This window comes from Dasypus novemcinctus, chromosome 1, assembly GCF_030445035.2.
Source record: "Dasypus novemcinctus isolate mDasNov1 chromosome 1, mDasNov1.1.hap2, whole genome shotgun sequence".
NCBI lineage: Eukaryota > Metazoa > Chordata > Mammalia > Cingulata > Dasypodidae > Dasypus > Dasypus novemcinctus.
This window is the reverse complement of record NC_080673.1, coordinates 137,224,499-137,245,434: the sequence shown is the minus strand read 5'-3', so window position 1 is coordinate 137,245,434 and position 20,936 is coordinate 137,224,499. Positions and strand designations below refer to the sequence as shown.

At 36.1% G+C, this 20,936-nt stretch overlaps 1 protein-coding gene across 1 annotated transcript in view; it reads right to left on the bottom strand.

Moving 5' to 3' along the window:
• Positions 1-6,979: 6,979 nt before the first annotated feature.
• Positions 6,980-20,936, bottom strand: part of LOC101429936 (UDP-glucuronosyltransferase 2A3-like) — a 46,157-nt gene continuing 32,200 nt past the window's right edge. Inside the window, exons 4-6 of the mRNA XM_004478343.5 lie at positions 12,238-12,325; positions 11,558-11,777; positions 6,980-9,895 (exon numbers count right to left, since the gene is read on the bottom strand). Of these exons, the coding sequence (XP_004478400.2) occupies positions 9,616-9,895; positions 11,558-11,777; positions 12,238-12,325 (588 nt within the window). The 3' untranslated portion in view covers positions 6,980-9,615. The remainder of the gene's footprint in view (positions 9,896-11,557; positions 11,778-12,237; positions 12,326-20,936) is intronic.

Here is a 20,936-nt window from a genome sequence, read left to right as displayed (position 1 = left end):
CTTCAAGTTTTTTTTCCATTTTTAAATTGGGTTGTTTGTCTTTTTGTTGTTGAGATATAGGATTTCTTTATGTTCTCTGGATAATAGACCTTTATCAGATATGTAGTATCCAAGTATTTTTTTTCCATTCTGTAGATTTTCCTTTTATATTTATGAAAATTCCTTTGATGCACAAAAGGTTTTAATTTTGATGAGTTCACATTTGTCTAATTTTTTTTTCTTGTGTTTCTGGTGTTAAATTTAAGAAGCCATTGGCTAACACAAGATCTTGAGGATGTTTTTGATGTTTTCTTCTAGGAGTTTTATATTATTTTTCTTATATTTCGGTTTTTTGTACATTCTGAGTTAATTTTTGTGTATGGTATGAGGTAGGACTCCACCTTTCTTTTGCCTATGGATATGCAGTTTTCCTAGCACAATTTGTTGAAGAGCTATTCTTTGTCAATTAAATGGACTTGCACTATTGTGAAAAATCAGGTGGCCACTATGATGGCTAGGCTAATGTATGAACTCAGCCAGGTAATTTTGCACAGTTGTTTGGTCAAGCAAGCCCTGGGCTAACTATTATACAAGGACATTTATGGACTTTAGTCACCATTGACTTTACTGCAGTGGTAAATCATAGATAGCTGATTACAATTACATCAGTCAGGGAGATTGCCATCAGCAATGAATGATGCTTTACCCAATCGGTTGAATGCCTGAAAAGGGGAGGTGATTCCAGCATTGAGTGAGAATTTCCCAACTTATCTTTGGACAGCCAACATCTCCCAGAGCTCATCAGGAAACTTCATCCAAAAACTTTCTTTGTGGATATGGAAAAGCGAAATTTATATGGAAGTTGTTGGAATGTTGATTGGGATTGCATTGAATCTGTAACTCACTTTGGGTAGACTTGGTATTTTAACAATACGTTGTCTTCCAATCTATGAACACAGAATGTCCTATTTATTTTTGTCTGTTTTGATTTCTTTCAGGAATGTTTTTTAGTTTTCTGTTTACAAGTCCTTTACTCTCTTGGTTAAAATTATTCCTGGGGAGTGGATATAGCTCAGCTGGTAGAGTGCCTGCTTCCCATGTAAAAGGACCTGGGTTCAAACCCTGGGGTCTTCTAAAAAAAAAAAGTTCCTAGATATTTGATTCTTCTAGTATCCATTATAAATATAAATTTACCCTGATTTCCTCTTCATATTGTTCATTATAGTGTATAGAAACACTTATTTTTTTTTTTAAAGATTCATTTTATTTACCCTTCCCCCCTTCACTTGCACTTGCTGTCTGCTCTCTGAGTCCATTTGCTGTGTGTTCTTCTGTGTCCGTTTGTCTTCTCTTTTTGTCTTCTCTTTAGGAGGCGCTGGGAACTGATCCTAGGATCTCCAACATGGGACAGAGGCATTCAATTGCTTGAGCCACCTCAGCTTCCTGGTTTGTTTCGTCTCTCATTATCTTTCCTGTGTCTTTTTTATGTTGCACCATCTTGTTGTATCAGCTTGCAGTGTGGGCCACTTGTCCAAGGTGGGTCAGCTCTCCACAGTGCGGGCCAGCATCCTTCAACAGTAGGCCCAGAGAAACAAACCTGGGACCCCCCGGTATAGTAGATGGGACTATATCACTTGAGCCACTTCTGCTTCCCATAAACACTACTTTATTTTTGCATGTTGATGTTAAACCTTGACACTTTGCTAATTTAAGTTATTAGCTCTATTAGCTTTGTGGCACATTTCTCAGGATTGTTATATATAGCCCCATGTCATCTGAAAATAGGGGAAGTTTTACTTCTTCCTTTCCAATATGTATGATTTGAAATTCATTTTCTTGCCTAATTGATCTGCCTAGAAATTCCACTACAATCTTGAATAACAGTGGTGACAGTGTCTTGTTCCTGATATAAGGAGGGAAACTTTCAGTCTTTCACCATTTAATGTGATGCTAGCTGTGTATTTTTTCATATATGCCCTTTATCATGTTGAGGAAGTTCCCTTCTATTGCTAGTTTTCTAGGTGTTTTTATCAAGAAGGGATGCTGGTTTTTGTAAAATACCTTTTCTGCATCAATTGAGATGATGATGTTTTTTTTTTCCCCATTTGTTCTATTAATGTACTACATTAATTGATTTTCTTATGTTGGGCTACCCTTTCATATCTGGGAGACATCATGGTGTGTAATTCTTTTAATGCACTATTGGGTTTGGTTTGCTGATATTTTTGTTGAGGATTTTTGCATCAATATTCATAGAGCATATGACATAATTTTAGTGGTTGCCAGAGGGTTGGAAAAGGGAAGAATGGCAATGACTGAATAATAAGTAGAGGGTTCCTTTTTTTTTTTTTTTGTAAAAATTTATTTTATTTATTTATTCCACCCCCCTTCATTATTTGCTATCACTGTGTCCATTCACTTTGTGCTTTCTGTATCTACTCGTCTTCTCTTTAGGAGGCACTGGGAACTGAATCTGGGAACTTCCTTGTGGGAGATAGGTGCTCAATTGCTTGAGCCACCTCAGCAACCTGGTTTGTTGTGTCTCTCAATGTCTTTCCTCTTTGTGTCTCATTGTTGTGTCATCTTGTTACACCAGCCTGCCGTGCCTGCCTGTTGTGCCAGCACACATTCTCCAGCACCAGCTTGCCTTCTCTAGGAGGCACCAGGAACTGAACCCAGGATCTCCCATGTGGTAGGCTGGAGCTCAATTTGCTTGAACCACATCCGCTTCCCCAGAGTTCCTTTTGATATGATGAAAATATTCTGGATCTACATAATGATAAGTATACTAAATGACACCTAATTTTATACTTTAAAATGGTTAAAATAGTGAATTTTATGTCATTTTGAATTTTATTTCAATTAAAAAAAGACAGCTGATTAGATTTGGTCCACAAGTTCCAGTTTGTTTGTCCCTGTTTCACACCATAAATTTAATTCCTATATATTTGAAATAGGAAATACTCTTACCTTACTTATTTGCATTTGAATCATGTTAGATTTAAAAACTTATTAGATAATTTATGTTCACTTCTGAGGTCATTGTGGAAAATTTTCTATCTGTTTAATAATGAAAACAGTTAATGCAGTTTGAGTTTTGCTATATACCACAACTCTACACAGCAACTGTTCTTAGTACTTTATTGTGTTAAAACATTAATCCTTATTACAGTCCCATGAGGCAGGTAATAGCACTGCCGTTATCCCCATCTCACTGGTAGAGAAGCTAAGGTACAGAAAAGTTAAGGAATTAGTCCAATCCTACGTAATACTAAAGTGGTTTTTCAGGGACTTGATTCCAGGCAGTCTGGGTCTGAAGATCAAGCTCTTAACCACCATTCTATGGGGACTACCTTTTCTGAGTTACAGTTATTTTTAAATTATAGCCTTGATAATTTCCCCTTTATATAGTGATATATTAGTTTCAAGTTTATTATAAATGTATTATTAAAAATATGTACAAATAATATTCCAGTCATTTATACCTGCATAACAAACTGTGCAAAATTTAGGAGTTTAGAACAACAGCCATCATTTAAGAAAAAAAATCATCTCATAGTTCTGGGCATTGGTTAAGCTCTGCTAGGTGATCTTTTTTTTTGATATACATGAAAGAATCAGTGTTTATTATTTAATCTACTACATTCTGGGAATAATTTGTCAAACAAAGTACAAAACTAATATAGTAGTGAACAAGACATACAAGAGACTTACCCTTATAGAGATTGTAGTCTAGTTGGACCATGTGGGGGTGGGACGCTAGACAAAAATAAGCAAGTATAACTTGTGATAAGCAGGGTGCTGGGCTGAAATAAAGTTATATTAATGGCAAATTTCTTTACATAGAGCGGACAGAGAATGACTTGCTGAGGAGCTGACACTAGCAGGTCCTGAAGGATTGATTGAGCTAGGTGATTCTTGCACAGGGTTTCTCAGGTGGTTATTGTCATACTGTGGTTGGATCTGTAATCATCTGAATGTTGTTCACTCACATTTCTGGTGATTGGACTGAGAAGATTCAAACTGCTGGGGGCTGGAACAACTGGGGCTTCTTAGACTTAGCTCCATGATGTGGGCTCTTTATCATTGGGATTTTGGATATGGCTAAAGCCTCTAAAGTCACTGAGCAGAGAATGAGATAAAGAGTGAGCAAACTGTATTGTCTTTTCTAACTGAGACTTGGAAGTTAAGCTGCTTTTTCTCTGCTGCATTCTCTTTGATAAGACAGCCACAGGATTGCACATGGCCTGTGCAAGTCATCATATCTTGCTTTTCCCTTACATCTTGCCAATATTTCTAGATGTCTTCACATCATAAACACTTCAGTTGAATTATCTTGGCTGTTACTGTTTCTTACCATGCCAATAGTGGCTTTATAGACCTTTCTCTTTTCCCTAGGCATGTGATCTCACCCAGTAATATGGAATAACATACTGAGTTCTGTATTGTTGACATCCAATCTTATGTAATGAGACCAGAATTTTCCTCTCATTTTAGATACATAAATGCTTAGAATTCAAGTAGATATCTAAAACTTGATATAGAGCAAAAGAATCTCTTATCTACCCTATAAGGTACAGTGTAATTTGGGTGGCATGGATAGAATTTACCACACAACCAACATGAATTTGATTTCAAAATGTACCCTATTTGGAAATATATGAAAATATATTTCCCCAGTATAAAATAGTTATGCTCATTTATAATTACTCTAATTATGATTCTTCTACTTCATTTGAACCTATAATTTTAAATGTACATGTTAAATATTTTAATTAGGACCTAAATCTGCAGATTGTTTATATGCTGGTTGATTACTGAAACCCAGTAGAGTTGCAGCTAAATTCTTCACTCCAGTTCTTTGGGCTTGCTATGGCCAACTAAGAAAACACTTAGGATGGACAAGTCTAATCCCCAAAACAAGGAGTATCTACATCTGCAAGGAAATCAGTTCCTTCCATCTGCACTAATATCTAAATCCCTCAAGACTGAGGAAAAAAAGAAAAAGTGGTGGAGTGTAATTAAGGACCAAAGTAGATTTATTGTTATTGTAGTTATTTTCTTGTGTTAATGGGGTAACTTATCATATTGATATTAAAATAAAATTATAAAATAAAATATAATGGCCATTGAAGGGAAAGGAGTGGGTAGCTATTCTGTGGAAGTTATAGTGTGCAATAGGTGGCCAGTCTCAGAAGCCAAAGAAGATAACTGAGTGTATGCAGTTCACAGCTAAAGTGATGGCTCACCGATTTCTCAGAGTATCTTAATTTATTACTATCTTCTAATTACAGTGAACAGACTGTGATTAAAGCAAAGATAAATACCTCCTTGCAAACTTCAAAATGATTAATTTAAATAAATTTAATTCAAAGCCAATACAAAAATGAATCCCATTTTTTAAAATTCACTTTTATATATTCAGTGTCATAAAAAGAGAATTTATTTGTACATTTAGTCAGGTACAAAACCAAGAAGAAATACATTTTCCACCATAGAGTTATTTTTATATTGGTAGTAAATTCCAAATATACCATAAAATGTACATTATACTTTAAAATTTATCAGAAATCCAACATTTTCAGTAAGTCATTTAAAGGTCACTTATTTCCTTATTAATATATCAAATACTAAAATTAAATTTTTTTTGTAATAAACTTTATTTTTTGAGAAGTCTTAGATTTACAGAAAAATCATATTGAAAGTATAGGGAATTCCCACATAACTCTCCCCACCACCCCTTGTACCTACACACAGTTTCCCATATGATTAACATATTACAGTATTGTGCACATTTAGTATGCACATTTGCCACAATTGATGAAACCAATATTTTGCACTGCTGCTATCCAAAGTCTATAGTTTATATTATCATGTATGCTTTATGTTGTGTAGTTTTGTAGGCTTTGACAAATGTATAATGTCACAAGTCTGTCATTGTCACATCATATAGAACAAATTCACTGCCCTAAAAATGCTCCTTGTTCCACCTATTCATCCTACCCCTCCTATCTGAACTCCTGGCAACCCATATCTTTATATAAATTTCTACATGTTCTACATGTTCTTCTGTTAGCACAAGGTAACAACTCCAATAAAAATAACTCTGCTTTGGCCCTTGTTACACTCCTCCTTTATGTTTGTACATTCCTCAATCTGGAGGGATTTAGGATGATGCCCATTCTGATTGCTTCAGGCTGAGAGGGCACTTATATATTATGGGGCAGATGGATGGAATTGTTTTTCTTGCAGATATAGATACTCCTTACCTTTTGGAATGGGACTTGTCCATTGTCATCATTTTGCAGATTGCCCAGGGCAAGCCCGAAGACCTGGAGAGTAGGAGTTGGCTACTACTCTGCTGTGTGTGATTCAGGGCTCAACTGGCATATGAGCAATTCATATTGTTTAAGTCTCTGGGAGATATGATTAATGGTATACTGAAAATTATAGTTTATAAATTATGGTTTATAAAAGTATAGTTTCAAATAAAAGAAATTGAAGAATCATGAGCACAGGAATTATAAATGAGTATAACTATGTTATATTGGGGAAATAAGAATTATTTTATATTCTCAAATAGGTCCTGCCAAGGGTATGTTGATTTCTTGCAGTTGTGTGCCTTGCCTCTGTTATCCAGATGTGCTTGGAGCCCTCAGGTGCCCTCTTATTTGAGGCTTTGCTTACTGCGGCAGTAGTGAAATCTGTTTGAGACTTTCATAAGCATAATCCCGGAATGATCTCAGCTTGGATATCACTTTGATATCACTTAGCAATTAAAATTCTTTTTTAAAAAAAGTTTACCCCTTTTTGTTAAGGTCTTTTTCCAAAAGCATCGGTGGTTGTGCTTGGTAATAATACCTATGTGCCACAGAAGATCATCCCCAGGGAGTCATGTCCCCATTGTGGGTAAGGTAGTGAATTTATTTCCTAAGTTTGGCTTAGAGAGAGGTCACACTAGAGATCTGTAGGTTTTCAGGAGGTAACACTTAGGCATTAGTTATTTTTAGACTGAGTTTTAATTTTACAGAATAAGAGTCATAGGAACAAAGATTAAAATAGAAGACTTGGCATATTAGCCTGTTTTCTTTTATTAGGCACTTTCTATAAACTCTAGATATTTTTTGTCACTCTAATTGACAAAGCAGTAGGACTTCCCAGGATGGGAGTTAAATGTTTTGTTGGTTACTGTGTGGGTCTCCACCCACTGAGAAAACACCCTAAGACAATATGAACACATTCATCAACCAGGGAAGGATGCAATAAGTGCAGTTTCCCCATGTATCTTCCCACTATCAATACCCTGTCCAGGAGATGTATCTTTGTTACAGATCCTGAAAGGATACTTTTGTATTTATATTCTTAACTACAATTCTTGACCACCTTGAGTTCACAGAATTATACAGTTGCCTGTTTATCCTCTAGCTTTCCGTCTAGCATTCTTGGCTGGCAATCTTTTATTTTAGTACTTTGACACCTTGACTATGTCATATCGTTTCCTTCTCACTTCCATGACTTCAGCATCCCTTATATATGATGTATCTTTTTTCTCTTGCTGCTTTCAGGAAACTCTTTATCTTTGGCATTTGACAATCTGATTTGTAAGTGTCTTAGAATTGGTCTGCTAGGATTTACTCTGTTTGGAGTGTGCTGCACTTCATGGACATGTAGATCCATACTCCTCAAAAGAGTTTACAAACTTTCTGCCACTTTTTCCTCAGACATTCCTTCTGCCCCTTTTCCCTTCTCTCCCCCTGGGAGATGTATTGCGTAATGCATGTATTTGCATATTTTGTGCTATCATTCAGTTACCTCAGTCCCTGCTAATTTTTTTCCCCATTTTTTGGTCTATTTTACTATCTCAATGACTTCAGATGTCCTTGTTTCTGCTTCACTAATTCATTTTTCTGCCTGTTCAAATATGCTCTTGTATGAATCTAGTGCATTTTTAGTGTCTTCCATTATACCTTTCATACCAATGGTCTGTATTTTATTATGTATGTTTATAATTTCTTCTCTATTTTCACCCATTGTCTCAATATCTTTTATCGCTTCCCTCATCTCATTGAATTGATTTACATTTGTTTGGACATCTTTGATTAGTTGTTCCACATTCTACTTCTTATCCTGCTTTTTACTTTGTTTATTTGTCTGGGCCATATATCCTGATTTTTAGTATGTCTTGTAAGTTTTTGCTGATGTCTAGGCATCTATTTATTTTGTTGGGTTTATTCTGTTGGTCAGTTTCTCTCTCTCTTGCCTAGGGTTTTATTTTTGTGTGGCTTTGTGTTAGGGGTCCTCCTTGACACTTGGTTCTACTTATTCTAAATCTTTTGTATTGCCCATGTTTACCTACTTTCCTGCAGCTTCAGGAAGGAGAGCACATCCTGTTGCTTCCTACTCTGCCATCTTGGAACTCTAAAATTAAATATTTAAGTAGGTATCTCATTGAAATTAAAAGAGAGTAAGAACTGAAAGCTTTAATATATCTGGCAAATTAGTCAAAGTAACTAAAATATACACATATTTGTCTTATTTGAGAGCTTTACATTTATAAATATTTAATATACCAAATTCTTGGTCAAGAAATCATCAGTATCATAACAACTTAGCGAAATGAAATTTAATTGATGAGTTTACTTTTGTAGAATATAGGGGCAAGAAAACAATATAATGATCTTAAGTTCAGAGCAACTATTTCTTCTTTTTCTCACAATGTATAACTTCAAAAATATATAGTGATTAGGGATTATGAATATTCATGTGAATTATGAATATTTTAAATATAATATCAAGATTTAATTCTAATTTTTCTATTCTATGGTTGATGTTCTATTGTCTATTTCTATAACATAAGTAAAATATTTGATGTATTTTTTCTCAGAATATTATATGTTCACATTTTAAAAATTGCTGATATTTTCTCTCCCTGAAAAAAAGTAATAACTCATTGGTTTTCTTTATTGTTTAAATGCATTACCCAGAAATGTCTCTTGCAAATATAGGGTCACAAGAATATTTGTTAGCTAAAGACTGAAACATAGATCAAGATAGTTGAGAGGAACTCCAAGTAAATATTGTAAACCTTTCACACTATGATGCTCTATAACAGTTATTATCTCTTCAGGCTTTAATTCTAGCAACATGTGACAAAGAGAGGTGGTTATTTTTATTTGAAAAAAAATGAAATGATTAATTTTCTCATAATAAGCTAATCTTCTAGAGTGTGTCCCTGATTTGCATGGTGTATAAGAACATTAGAATTTAGTCAGCTCCATTACCTATATCCTTTGAATTCAGCTTACATATTTTGCATTCTCCAGGAGTCACCATTTTGCTACTCAGCATGACACTTAAGGTTAAAAAATGAAAATATTGACTTTACAAATAGTACATCTTAAGTTCCCCTGTGTCAGGAAAGTGGGATGAGAAAGGAAAAGATGCATAAAAAAAAAAAAGAAAGAATAAGACTATCTCACTAGATCATGATCTATTGAATTTGGGCCATTGCCACCAGGCTAATGTCATAGAATAGTAAATCTGATAAAAGGAAGGAGATAAAATGTTCTCTCTAACCTTGTTGTACCTAGTATAAACAGAATTAACCCATTTTGTTTTTTGCCAAAATGGAAGGATCTATTCCCTCTTTCTCTTCTTTCCTATTTTACTAAGTTTTTGACAGCAAAACAAACAACATTTTGTGACCAAGAATAGAGCAGTTGCCACACAGGCCAGCAGGAACCCAATGACATCCAGAGAGTGGTACTGGAACCAGCTGAGGTCATGTGCTGCTGGTCTAAGATGCTTGGCTCCTTTATGGCGCATAACAAACTCAATCCAGAAGACTGCTCGATCCAGGGGCTTTACAGGCTGATCATGGTAAATTCTTGATAATCTCATAATGTTCTCTTTGTAACTGAAGGCAAATGGATAAAATTTAAGATTGTTACTAAATTAATAAAGAAAGTAGAAAGAGCATGCAATGCTTAAGCAAAAAAGGTTAATTTACCAATTCTTAGGAAAGACAGAATCACTGTGAATTAAGAGGACAGACATTGATTAGAATAATTACAGAGAAAATAATAGAGGAAGAGCAAAATACTTCAACAAAAGGAAACTGTAACCTGATATCTCTGAAGTAGAGAAGAAAAATAGAAAGGAAAAGCTATTCTAATAAATTATAAGCAAAAAGGAAATTTCTGAGGAGGGAAATTGAATTATTTATTATCTTGATTTGCAGTGTTTCAGAACACATTATAACCCAGGAGCAAATGAATGAGGTGATTCATAAGGATATATAACAACTCATTTTCAAATTAGAAAAATTACTTTTTTTCAGTCAAAAAATAAAAATCTTTGAAAAATGGAAATGGTTGAGCTGACCTACAATTTTAAAGTAACTAATTAAGGCAGAGTTCTGTGAGTAATATTTACTAGTTTGTGAAGGAAAGAAAGTGAGAACTAAGTTTATTATACTCAAAGAGTGGTCATTTTCACGTAAATACAACAAACATTGCTAAACATCATATAAAAATTCGAAATAAAATTTAAAAACCTACATAATACACAGAAAAAAAGCAATCCAAATATAATTTGTTACAAAGATTCTCTAACTGGAGAATAATGGCAAACATCGAATCTCTTCAAATATAGTAAAAGACTCAAAAAATGTAAGACTAATGAAATGTAACATATTGTCATATTATGGTGGTTATTTGAAAATGAACCATTTACAAACATTACATTCTGTTTTAAGAGTAGATTGGAAAACACCCCTCTGCCTTGTTCATTCCAGGCAAGGGAGGCTCTGTTCACAGGCCAGGCCTTTGGGAGATCACTTTCAACTTCTTAGGGCAGTTTACTTTGGGGTTAGGCTTTGGGGCAGGGCCTGGGGAACTGCAGGGGGAGGAGCCAGGTGAGCCAACAGAGCCTGGCTGCCGCTGTCCAGCTCAGCCTTATGCTTTCACACACTCTCCTTCCATGAGTCAGGAAGGTAGGGCCGAGGGGTGTGCAAACTCATTGAGGTGCTGCCCATTGCCCAGTTGGGGGATGTGGGACCTCTTCCTCCACCTTTCGTCTATAGAGCAACCATCTGTTTTCTATGAATTACAGATATTTACTGCATCGGGTTTCTGAAGAAGCCGGCACTGAAGAGTGTTTCTATGGCTAGAGCACAAATCTGCAGCTTTAGGCTATGAGAAGGCTGCTCTGTGCCAGAGGCCTCCAGAGAAGTGAAGTTTGAGTCAGGGGTCCTCCTGGGCCTTATTGCTCGTGGTCTGATGTCTCTCCCTAGTGGCAGGAGAGAGTGGGGTGGGTAGGTTCCATCCTGTCATCAGCCATTTCACATGCATCTCAGAAATTATTGTATATTTTCGAAAGTAGACAACAGTCCTGACAGGGCAGGCTTGGACTGAAGTGTGCTCAAGGATGCAACATTTCCAGGCCCCAGTGTGGGATGGGGAATGGGGTGGAGGGAGAAGAAGGTGCTTCTGAACACCCTTTCAGGTTACCCCTGGGTGTTTTCTACTATGATGCTTAACACATCCGTGGTGACCCTTTAGAAAGCAGGAGTACTTACGAAGGTTCATTAATGACTGTTCTCAAAGCTCCGAGCAAATCTGCACTTGTCATTGTGTTGAGGTCCACGTCCACAGCTGCTCCTTTGGCCTTCATGTGAGCGATGTTATCAGGCTGATCAGCAAACATAGGAATTCCCACCACAGGGACCCCGTGATAAATAGCTTCATAGAGCCCATTCATTCCACCGTGAGTGACAAAAGCTTTAGTTTTGGGATGACCTAGTTTGGGGATGGAGTTAGAAGTGGGAGATATTTTCATTATAATATATTAATACAATTTCAGAGACAGACAGGCAACAGGATTAATCACTTAAGAAAGAAGCATTTTCTTTACAAGCTAAGAACATGGTGCATTGCTAGCACAGAAAATGCAACCTAGGAAAGACTGGCTTAACCCCTTTGTATTGCCATGGAAAGTTTTACAGGAGAGATGTTATCTGAACTGAGCCTGAAACTTGAAGGGTAAGGAGTCTGAACCTGAAGATGACTTCTGTCAACCTTAGGAAGCATGATTCTGCAAATTTAGTGGGTAATTATATACCTACATGTGCTTTAATACAGGAAGCAAAATATGAAGCCTTACAATTATTAAATAAGTCTTGAATTTCTTTGCTGTTGAACAGGTCCTCAACTTGTCACTCATATTGAACTCTATAGCTGTTCTTCCCCATAGCCTTACCAAGAAGGTCATTCTGAGGTATCCACTCATAGAGCCGAGTATTGCTTCCTAATGTGATTGGTTTCTTCCCTTGGTATCTCCACAAAACCTGTGGGAGAAAATGCATTTTTTTTCACAAGTAAAATACAAGATAATGACAAGGATTTAGAGCATTGACAAAACACAAAATCACATTTTTCACCCTACTTCAGATTTTAGATGCGAGTGGTGAAAAATGGTTTCTTTGCAAACAGTGAAAGAAGTAGTAGGATTGTTTGAAATTACTTTTTTAGTTGTTAAAATGAAATAAATTTTGAGAAATTTATTTTTAACTCTTTTGGTTCATTCCATTAATATACACTGAAACTTCATCACTTTCCAGGAATTCTACTAAGGCTCAGGGATACAAAACACAACATATAAGTCCTGTCTTTGAAAAGAAATAATATATATGGACAAAAAGGACTTGTGATAAATTAAAACAGTACAGGTAAATGCATGCTAAAGGTTTTTTTTTTTTTTCATTTGTTTTTACAATCGATGGCATTTGGTATAATCATATATCACATAGTTGTACATCTCTTCAAAAATTATTTGAGCATTTTAATTATTTCAACAATAATAATAAATAAATAATACAATGAATTTCTTCACCTCTCAATTTGTTTATGCTTCCTTGCTGTACATAACTACTATTTCTGGCTAATCTTGCACACTTATTTATTTAGAGAAGTTTTATTGAGATAAATTCATATACTATATAATCTATCTGAAGTGTACAATCAATGGCTTTTAGTATAATCACAAATGTTGTACATTCATCACTTCAAAAGATTTTAGAACAATTTCATTACTGTAAGAAGTAAATCCCACACCTCTTGGCAGTCACTTCTCAATCTCTCTCCTTCCCCAGACTTATATAACAACTAATTTAATTTCATCTTTATACGTTGATTTATATTTATATTTACATTTTATATAAATGGAACCATATAATATGTAGCACTTTGTGTCTGGTTTCTTTTACTAAGCATAATGTTTTTTTTTTTTTTGTCTGATAACATCTTGTAGTGTTAACATGTATTAGTTCAGTTTCAAAGAAAAATAGTCTTATATATGCAATGTTACCCATATCCTTTTTTTTTTTCTCAGTACAGTAAAACATATATTTGATCACAGTTCAGTGCTGCCACTCAAACTCAGTTGAGGCATCAGCTGGAAGTGCCCTCAGTGTTGCAGCTCAAGCCTGGCTTGGCTCAGTTTTGTAGGTTGGTGTTAGACTGGCCAGGGTGAAGATGGAAGCGCCCTAGTCATATTCATATTCCACATGCTTTATTACTGTGCTATGTACTCCTATGCTATATTTTTTAGCTTTCCTTTTATTAATATACATGACCTTAGACTTTGGGTTTAAACCACTGTCATACCCATATAATTGTACTGTTAGACACAAACATTATGTATCTTTTCTTTTCATTTCCAAAACTTAACACACATTTTTCTTCTTTTTTTCTAACCAGTCTGAACAAGTTAACCCTCAGTTTCCATTCGCTAACTTCAGTCTACTTTCTGGTGACCCATATTCAAGTTAGTAACTCTATGATATTACCCAATATATTTAGATCACAGTAGCACAATCATACAGTATGTGTCCTTTTGTGTCTGACTTGCTTCAGTCAACATAATGTCCTCCAGGTTCATCCAAGTTATCATATGCTTTACAAGCTGCATAATATTCCATTGTTTGTATACACCATAATTTGTTTATCCATTCATCAGTTGGTGGACACTGGAGTTGCTTCCATCTATTAGCAATCACGAATAACACTGCTGTGAATATTGCCATGCAGATGTCTGTTTGTGTCACTGTTCTCAGTTCTTCTGGTATATAGCCAGTAGTGGTTTTGCCGGGTCACATGGCAACTCTATATTCAACTTCCTTGGGAATTGCCAACGAGCCTTCTACAGTGGCTATGCCATTCTACATTCCTACCAACAGTGAATAAATATTCCTTTCCCTCCACATCCTCTCCAACCCCTGTAGTTCTCTGTCTTTTTGAAACTGACCATACTGATAGTTGTGAAATTATATCTCATAACTTTGATTTGTATTTCCCTGATCAGTAGTGATGTTGAACATTTTTTTCATGTGTTTTTTGCCATTTGTATTTCTTCTTTGGACAAATGGCTATCAAGTCTTTTGCTCATTTTTTAATCAGGCAGTTTGTCTTTTAATTGTTGAGTTGCAGCATCTCTTTATATATCATGGATATGTGGATTTCCAAGTATTTTCTCACATTGGCTAGGCTGCCTTTTCACACTTTTGATAAAGTCCTTTGACATGCAAGATATTTAATTTTGAGGAGGTCTCATTTGTCTATTTTTTTCTCTTTTGTTGCTCATGCTTTGGGTGTAAGGTCCAAGAAACCACCACCTACCACAAGGTCTTTATGATGTTTTTCTATATTTTCTTCTAGAAGTTTTATGGTCCTGGCTTTTATATCCATTTTGAGTTGATTCTTCTAAAGGGAATGAGATAGGGGACCTCCTTCATTGTTTTGTTATGTATATCCATTTTCCTAGCACTCTTTGTTGAAGAGACAGTTTTATCCCATTAACATGGTTATTTCTGGACTCTCAATTCTATTCCACTGATTGATGTGCCTATCTTTATGCCAGTACCATGCTGGGTTTTTGTTTTTGTTTTCTATCAGATTGTATTTAATTCCCAGGGCAATTAGCACCTCTCACATAACCTTCTGACTGTGCTTTCTGTATCTCAATTTAACATATCTTGATCATCTAAGTTGTAAGTGGGAAAGCACATACCATTTTTACTCTGAAATAATTGATAGAAGTTTTAATCTACACATTGCTTTATACCGAAGATGTAACTTCACTATACATGTTTGATTTTGGTTAAAAAAACTTGTTGGTGTTGGTTCTGGTAGAAAGTGGGCCACTAGGTTTCTGTTTCCTCATTTGAAATGAGATAAAAATCTATTTCTCTCATCCTCCCTCAGTCCTGTTACAAACACGTTCCTTTTTGAGCTCATTATTTTTTTTTTAATATACTTTTTTATTTTGTAAGAAACTTAGATTACACAAGTATTACACACACAAAAATAGGGGATTCCTCCCACATTTCCCCAGATCAACAACATCCTTCATTAGTGTGGTATATTTGCCAAAATTGATGAACACATCTTGGGGCATTGCCAGTAAGTGATGATTATAGTTTGCATTGTAGTTGACACTCTCACCCGTATATTTTTGCAAGTCATTATAAGACATACAATGGCCTATATCTGTCATTGCAATGTCATTAAGAATGACATTGTCCTGAAAATGTCCCCAAATTATACCTGTTTTTCCCTCTCCCACCCTTCAGAACCTCCAGTGACTAATACCTCCACATCCATCATAATAGTTCTTTCATTGCTAGGATCTACCATTCTGTTTGACAACTGTAGCTTTGTAATATGTCTCAAGGTCAGGCAGTGAAATTTCTCCCATATCACTTTTCTTTCTTAGAATGCTTTTGGCTATTCAGGTGGATTTTACCTTCCAAATGAGTTTGGTAATTGCCTTTTCTATTTCTGTAAAGTAGACTGTTGGAATTTTGACTGACATTGAATGTATAAATCAGTTTGGGTAGGATTGACACCTTCAAGATATTTAGTGTTCCAATCCATGAACTTGGAATATCTTTCCATTTGTTTAAGTCTTCATTGATTTCTTCTTTTTTTCTCTCCCCTCCCCCGCCCCGAGTTGTCTGTTCTCTGTGTCTATTTGCTGCGTGTTCTTCTTTGTCTGCTTCTGTTGTTGTCAGTGGCATGGGAATCTGTGTTTTCTTTTTGTTGTGTAATCTTGTTGTGTCAGCTCTCCGTGTGTGTGGCACCATTCCTGAGCAGGCTGAACTTTCTTTTGCACTGGGAGGCTCTCCTTAGGGGGCACACTCCTTGCGCATGGGGCTCCCCTACACAGGGACACCCCTGCATGGCAGGACACTCCTTGCATGCATCAGCACTGTGCATGGGCCAGCTCCATATGAGTCAAGGAGGCCCAGGGTTTGAACTGTGGACCTCCCATGTGGAAGATGGATGCCCTAACCACTGGGCCAAGTCCGCTTCCCTTCGTTGATTTCTTTTAGCACTGTTTTGTAGTTTTGTATATATAGGTTCTACTTCTTCGGCTAAATTGATTCCTAGGTATTTGGGTCTTTTTGTTGCTATTGCAAATGGAATTTATCCCTGATTTCATCCTCAGATTGTTCAATACTAGTGTACAAAAACATTACTGCTTTTTGTGTTTTGATCTTGTATTGTGCCACATTGCTGAACTCATCTATTAGCACTCGTAGCTTTTTCAGGAATTTCAGAATTTTCTAAATATAGGATCATGTCATCCACGAAGTTGAGATTTTTACTTCCTCTTTTCCTATCTGGGTGCCTTTTATTTATTTTTTCTTGTCTAATTGGTCTAACTAGAACTTCTAGTACAATGTGGAATAACAATGTTGACAATAGGTATCCTTGTCTTGCTACTGAGCTTAGAGTAAAAGTTTTCAATCTCTTCCCATGAATATGATGTTGGCTGTGGTTTTTTATATATGCCCTTTATCACAGTGAAGAATTTTCTTTCTATTCCTGTCTTTCAAAGTGTTTTTATCAAGAAAGAATACTGGATTTTGTCAAATGCCTGTTCTGCATTGGTTGAGACGATCATGTGGTTTTTTCCTTCAATTTGTTAATGTGACAAATTATGTTAATTGATATTCTTATGTTGAACCACCCTTGCATGAAAGGAAAAACATCCCACTTGATTGTGGTGTATAAGTCTTTTGATAAGTTGTTAGATTCTATTTGGAAGTATTTTATTGAGAATGATTGCATCTATGTTCATTAGAGAGATTGGGCTGTAATTTTATTTTCTTGTAGTATCCTTGTCTGGCTTTGGTATTAGGGTGACTGGCTTCATAAAATGTATTGGATACTTTTTTGCAGGATTTTAAACAGGCTTCTTGTTATTTCTTCTCAATATGCTTGGTAGAATTCACCTGTGAAGTTCTCTGCTCCTGGAATTTTTTTTTGTTGGCAGTTTTTTATGACTGATTCAATCCCTTTAAATGTGATTGGTTTGTTAAGTTCTTGTATTTCTTGTAGCGTCTGTTGTAGGTTGTTTGTGCATTTCTAGGAATTTGTCCATTTCATCTAGGTTGTCTAGTTTGTTGGCATACTGTTTCTCATAATATCCTCTTATGATCCTTTTTATTTCTGTGGGGTCAGTCATAACTGTTAGAGGTTTTTCCCTTACAAGGTTTATAATGATTAACTGATCACAAGGTTTACAATGGTTAGCAAACAGAAACTTGCATTCCCTTGACATAGAACAGGTCCCACCCAGTTCTATGTGTTCAGATACAGATCATTTCCTCACAAGAACAGACAAAGGAGCCACATGACACCACCAACCCCCCCACATCCCAAAATTCACTACCCGTAGCCCACCAGCCCCTAGTCATCCCTATTGGCCCTCATGTCTTTCACAAGCCCCAGCCCATTCCCACTGACTATGTATGCTCCCGCCTATAGATGTGCTGTATAAATTCATGATGGCTTTTACCAGAGGGACGCTGAAGTCTCTGTTCAGACCCCACCATGCTCCCTCCATTGGGAGAGCTTCCCAATAAAATTTCTGTCTGCAATCATGTTGGTCTCCATCCCAGTGAGGTTTTTTTTTTTTTTAAGATTTATTTATTTTTATTTATTTCTCTCCCCTTTCCCCCGCCCCAGTTGTCTGTTCTCTGTGTCTATTTGCTGCATGTTCTTCTTTGTCCACTTCTGTTGTTGTCAGCAGCATGGGAATCTGTGTTCCTTTTTTGTTGCATCATCTTTTTGTGTCAGCTCTCCATGTGTGCAGCACCATTCCTGGGCAGGCCGCACTTCCTTTTGCGCTGGGCAGCTCTCCTTACAGGGTGCACTCCTTGCACATGGGGCTCCCTTATGCAGGGACACCCCTGCGTGGCACAGCATTCTTGCGCGCATCAGCACTGCTCATGGGCTAGCTCCACACGGGTCAAGGAAGCCCGGGGTTTGAACTGTGGACCTCCCATGTGATATATGGACGCCCTAACCACTGGGCCAATTCCACTTCCCCAGTGAGTTTTTAATCTAACAATAACTTCATTTCTTTCCTTTATGATTTTATTTATTTGCATCTTCTCTCTTTTTATCTTTGTTATTCCAGCTAAGATTTGTCAATTTTATTGATCTTCTTAATGAACCAAGTTTTGGTTTTGTTCATTTTCTCTATTGTTTTTTTGTTCTCAATTTCATTTATTTCTGCTGTAATATTTGTTATTTCTTTCCTTCTGTTTACTTTGGCAATGGTTTGTTGATCTTTTTCTAGTTTCTCCAGTTGTTCAGTTAGATCTTTTATTTTAGCTCTTTGTTTCTAATATAGGTATTTACAGAAATAAATTTCCCTTTCAGCATTGCCTTTGCTGTTTGCCATCAATTTTGTTCCTGTTTTCACTTGTCTCAATATAGATACTAATTTATCTTACAGTTTCTTCTTTGTCCTACTGATTATTTAGGGGTACATTGTTTTGCCCGAACACATTTGCAAATTTCCCGTTTCCCGTATTTTACTAATGTTCAGTTTCATTCTATTTTGACCTGACAAGGTGCTTTGCATAGTTTCAATCATTTTATATTTACTGAGATGTACCTTGTGACCTAACATGTGGCCTATCCTAGAGAAAGATCCATGAGCACTTGAGAAGACTGTATAACATGCTGAGTGTGGGTGTAATTTTCTGTATATGTTTGTTAGATCTTGATTGCTTATCATGTTGTTCAACTTCTCTGTTTCCTTATTGATCTTTTGTCTAGTTGTTCTATTTAATTATGTGAGTGGTGTGTTGCAGTCTCCAACTATTATTGTAGAGATGTCTATTTCTACCTTTAGTTTTCCCAGAGTTTATGTATTTGGGGCACCTGGTTAGGTACGTAGATATTTATAACTGCTATTTTTTCCTGGTGGATTGCCCTGTTTTTTAACATATGAAATAGTTATTTATGACTGTTATTTCTTCTTGATCTGTTGTCCCTTTTTTAAAAATAAAAATCAATTTAATTAATACATGTTAATAAACATACAATTCATTAAGAGTGGGCCCTGCACCAGCACTAGCACAGGCTACGCTCTGCAAGGCGCCGAGCTGAACAGCGCACTCCTGGCTGCGTCCTTCTCCACAGGGCCCAGCGGCACCTACGGCAGCATCACCAGGCACATGCTGCCCACCAGCGTGCCCGATGGCCTCCTAGGCGCCCCAGCAAATGGGTGGCTCATATTCTTTTTTTTTTTTTATCCATTCCATCAACCTATATCTTTTGATTGAGGAGTTTAGTCCATTCATACTCAATGATGTTACTGTAAATGTATTTTCTACCTCCATCATTTTATTCTTTTGTTTTCATTTGTATCATATTTCCTTCTTTTTACTCTTGATGTTCCTTTCTGTGATTTTTTAATTTCTTTGTGAGGTATTGGGGCTGAGATTGAACCCTGGACCTCATATACAAGAAGCTAGCACTCACCCACTGAGCTCCTTGGCTCCTCTTAGTTGTTGGTTTCTTTTTCTTTTACATTTGTTTGCTTGTTGTTTGATTTTTGTTTATAGCAGGTACTGGGACCCAAACCTGAAACCTCCCATATAGGAATCACTTACTCAACTGCTTGAGCCAAAACTGCTCCCCTTTATGTTATTCTTGTCTTCTATACTCTCCTCCAAGTCTCTGTTTCCTGTTTTTTCTCCTTACCTGGTAGGCTCCCTTTAATATTTCCTGCAAAGTCACACTCTTTGTTATAAACTCTCTTAGTTTCTGTTTATGTGTGAATATTTAAAACTCACCTTTATATTTGAAAGACAATTTTTTTGGCTACTGAATTCTTGCTGGAAGTTTTTCTCTTTCAGTATCATAATTGTATTGTACTACTCTCTTTCTCACCTCCATGGTTTCTGATGAGAAATCCACACTATGTCTTACTGGACATCCCTTGTATGTGATGGTTTGCTTCTCCTTTGTTGCTTTCAAAATTTTCTCTTTCTCTTTGACATCTGACAGTCTGAGTAGCATGTGCGTGGAGTAGATTTTTAAAAAATTTATTCTGAAAGGGGTATGATGTGCTTCTTGAACATGTAAGCTCATTTCTTTCATGAAAATTGGGACATTTTCATCCATTATTTCCTCAAATACACTTTCTGCCCCTCTTTTTTTTTCTTGTGGAACACCCATGACTCATATATTGTTCTATTCCATGTTAACATTCACCCCCTGATCCCCTGCTCATTTTTTTCCTGTTCTTTTTTCTCTTTGTTCTTTTCTCTCTTCAATTTCAGCTATTCTATCTTTTATATCACTTCTTCTTTCTTCTATCAGTTCAAATCTGCTATTGTATGCCTCAAATGTATTTTTTAATTAATTTATTGAAGTATATCACTCATATATAAACAATAAGTGTATAAAAATAGTTGTGAACTTATAAAGCGAAAATATATAACTTCATACAGGACCGTCATAACTCACCCTACAAACAATAATTTGCATTATTGTTAACCTTTTAAACAAATGATTAAAGAGCATTGTGAAAATATTACTTTTAACCAAAGCATTTTCTCCCAACCTACTCTATTATTATTATTATATCATTTA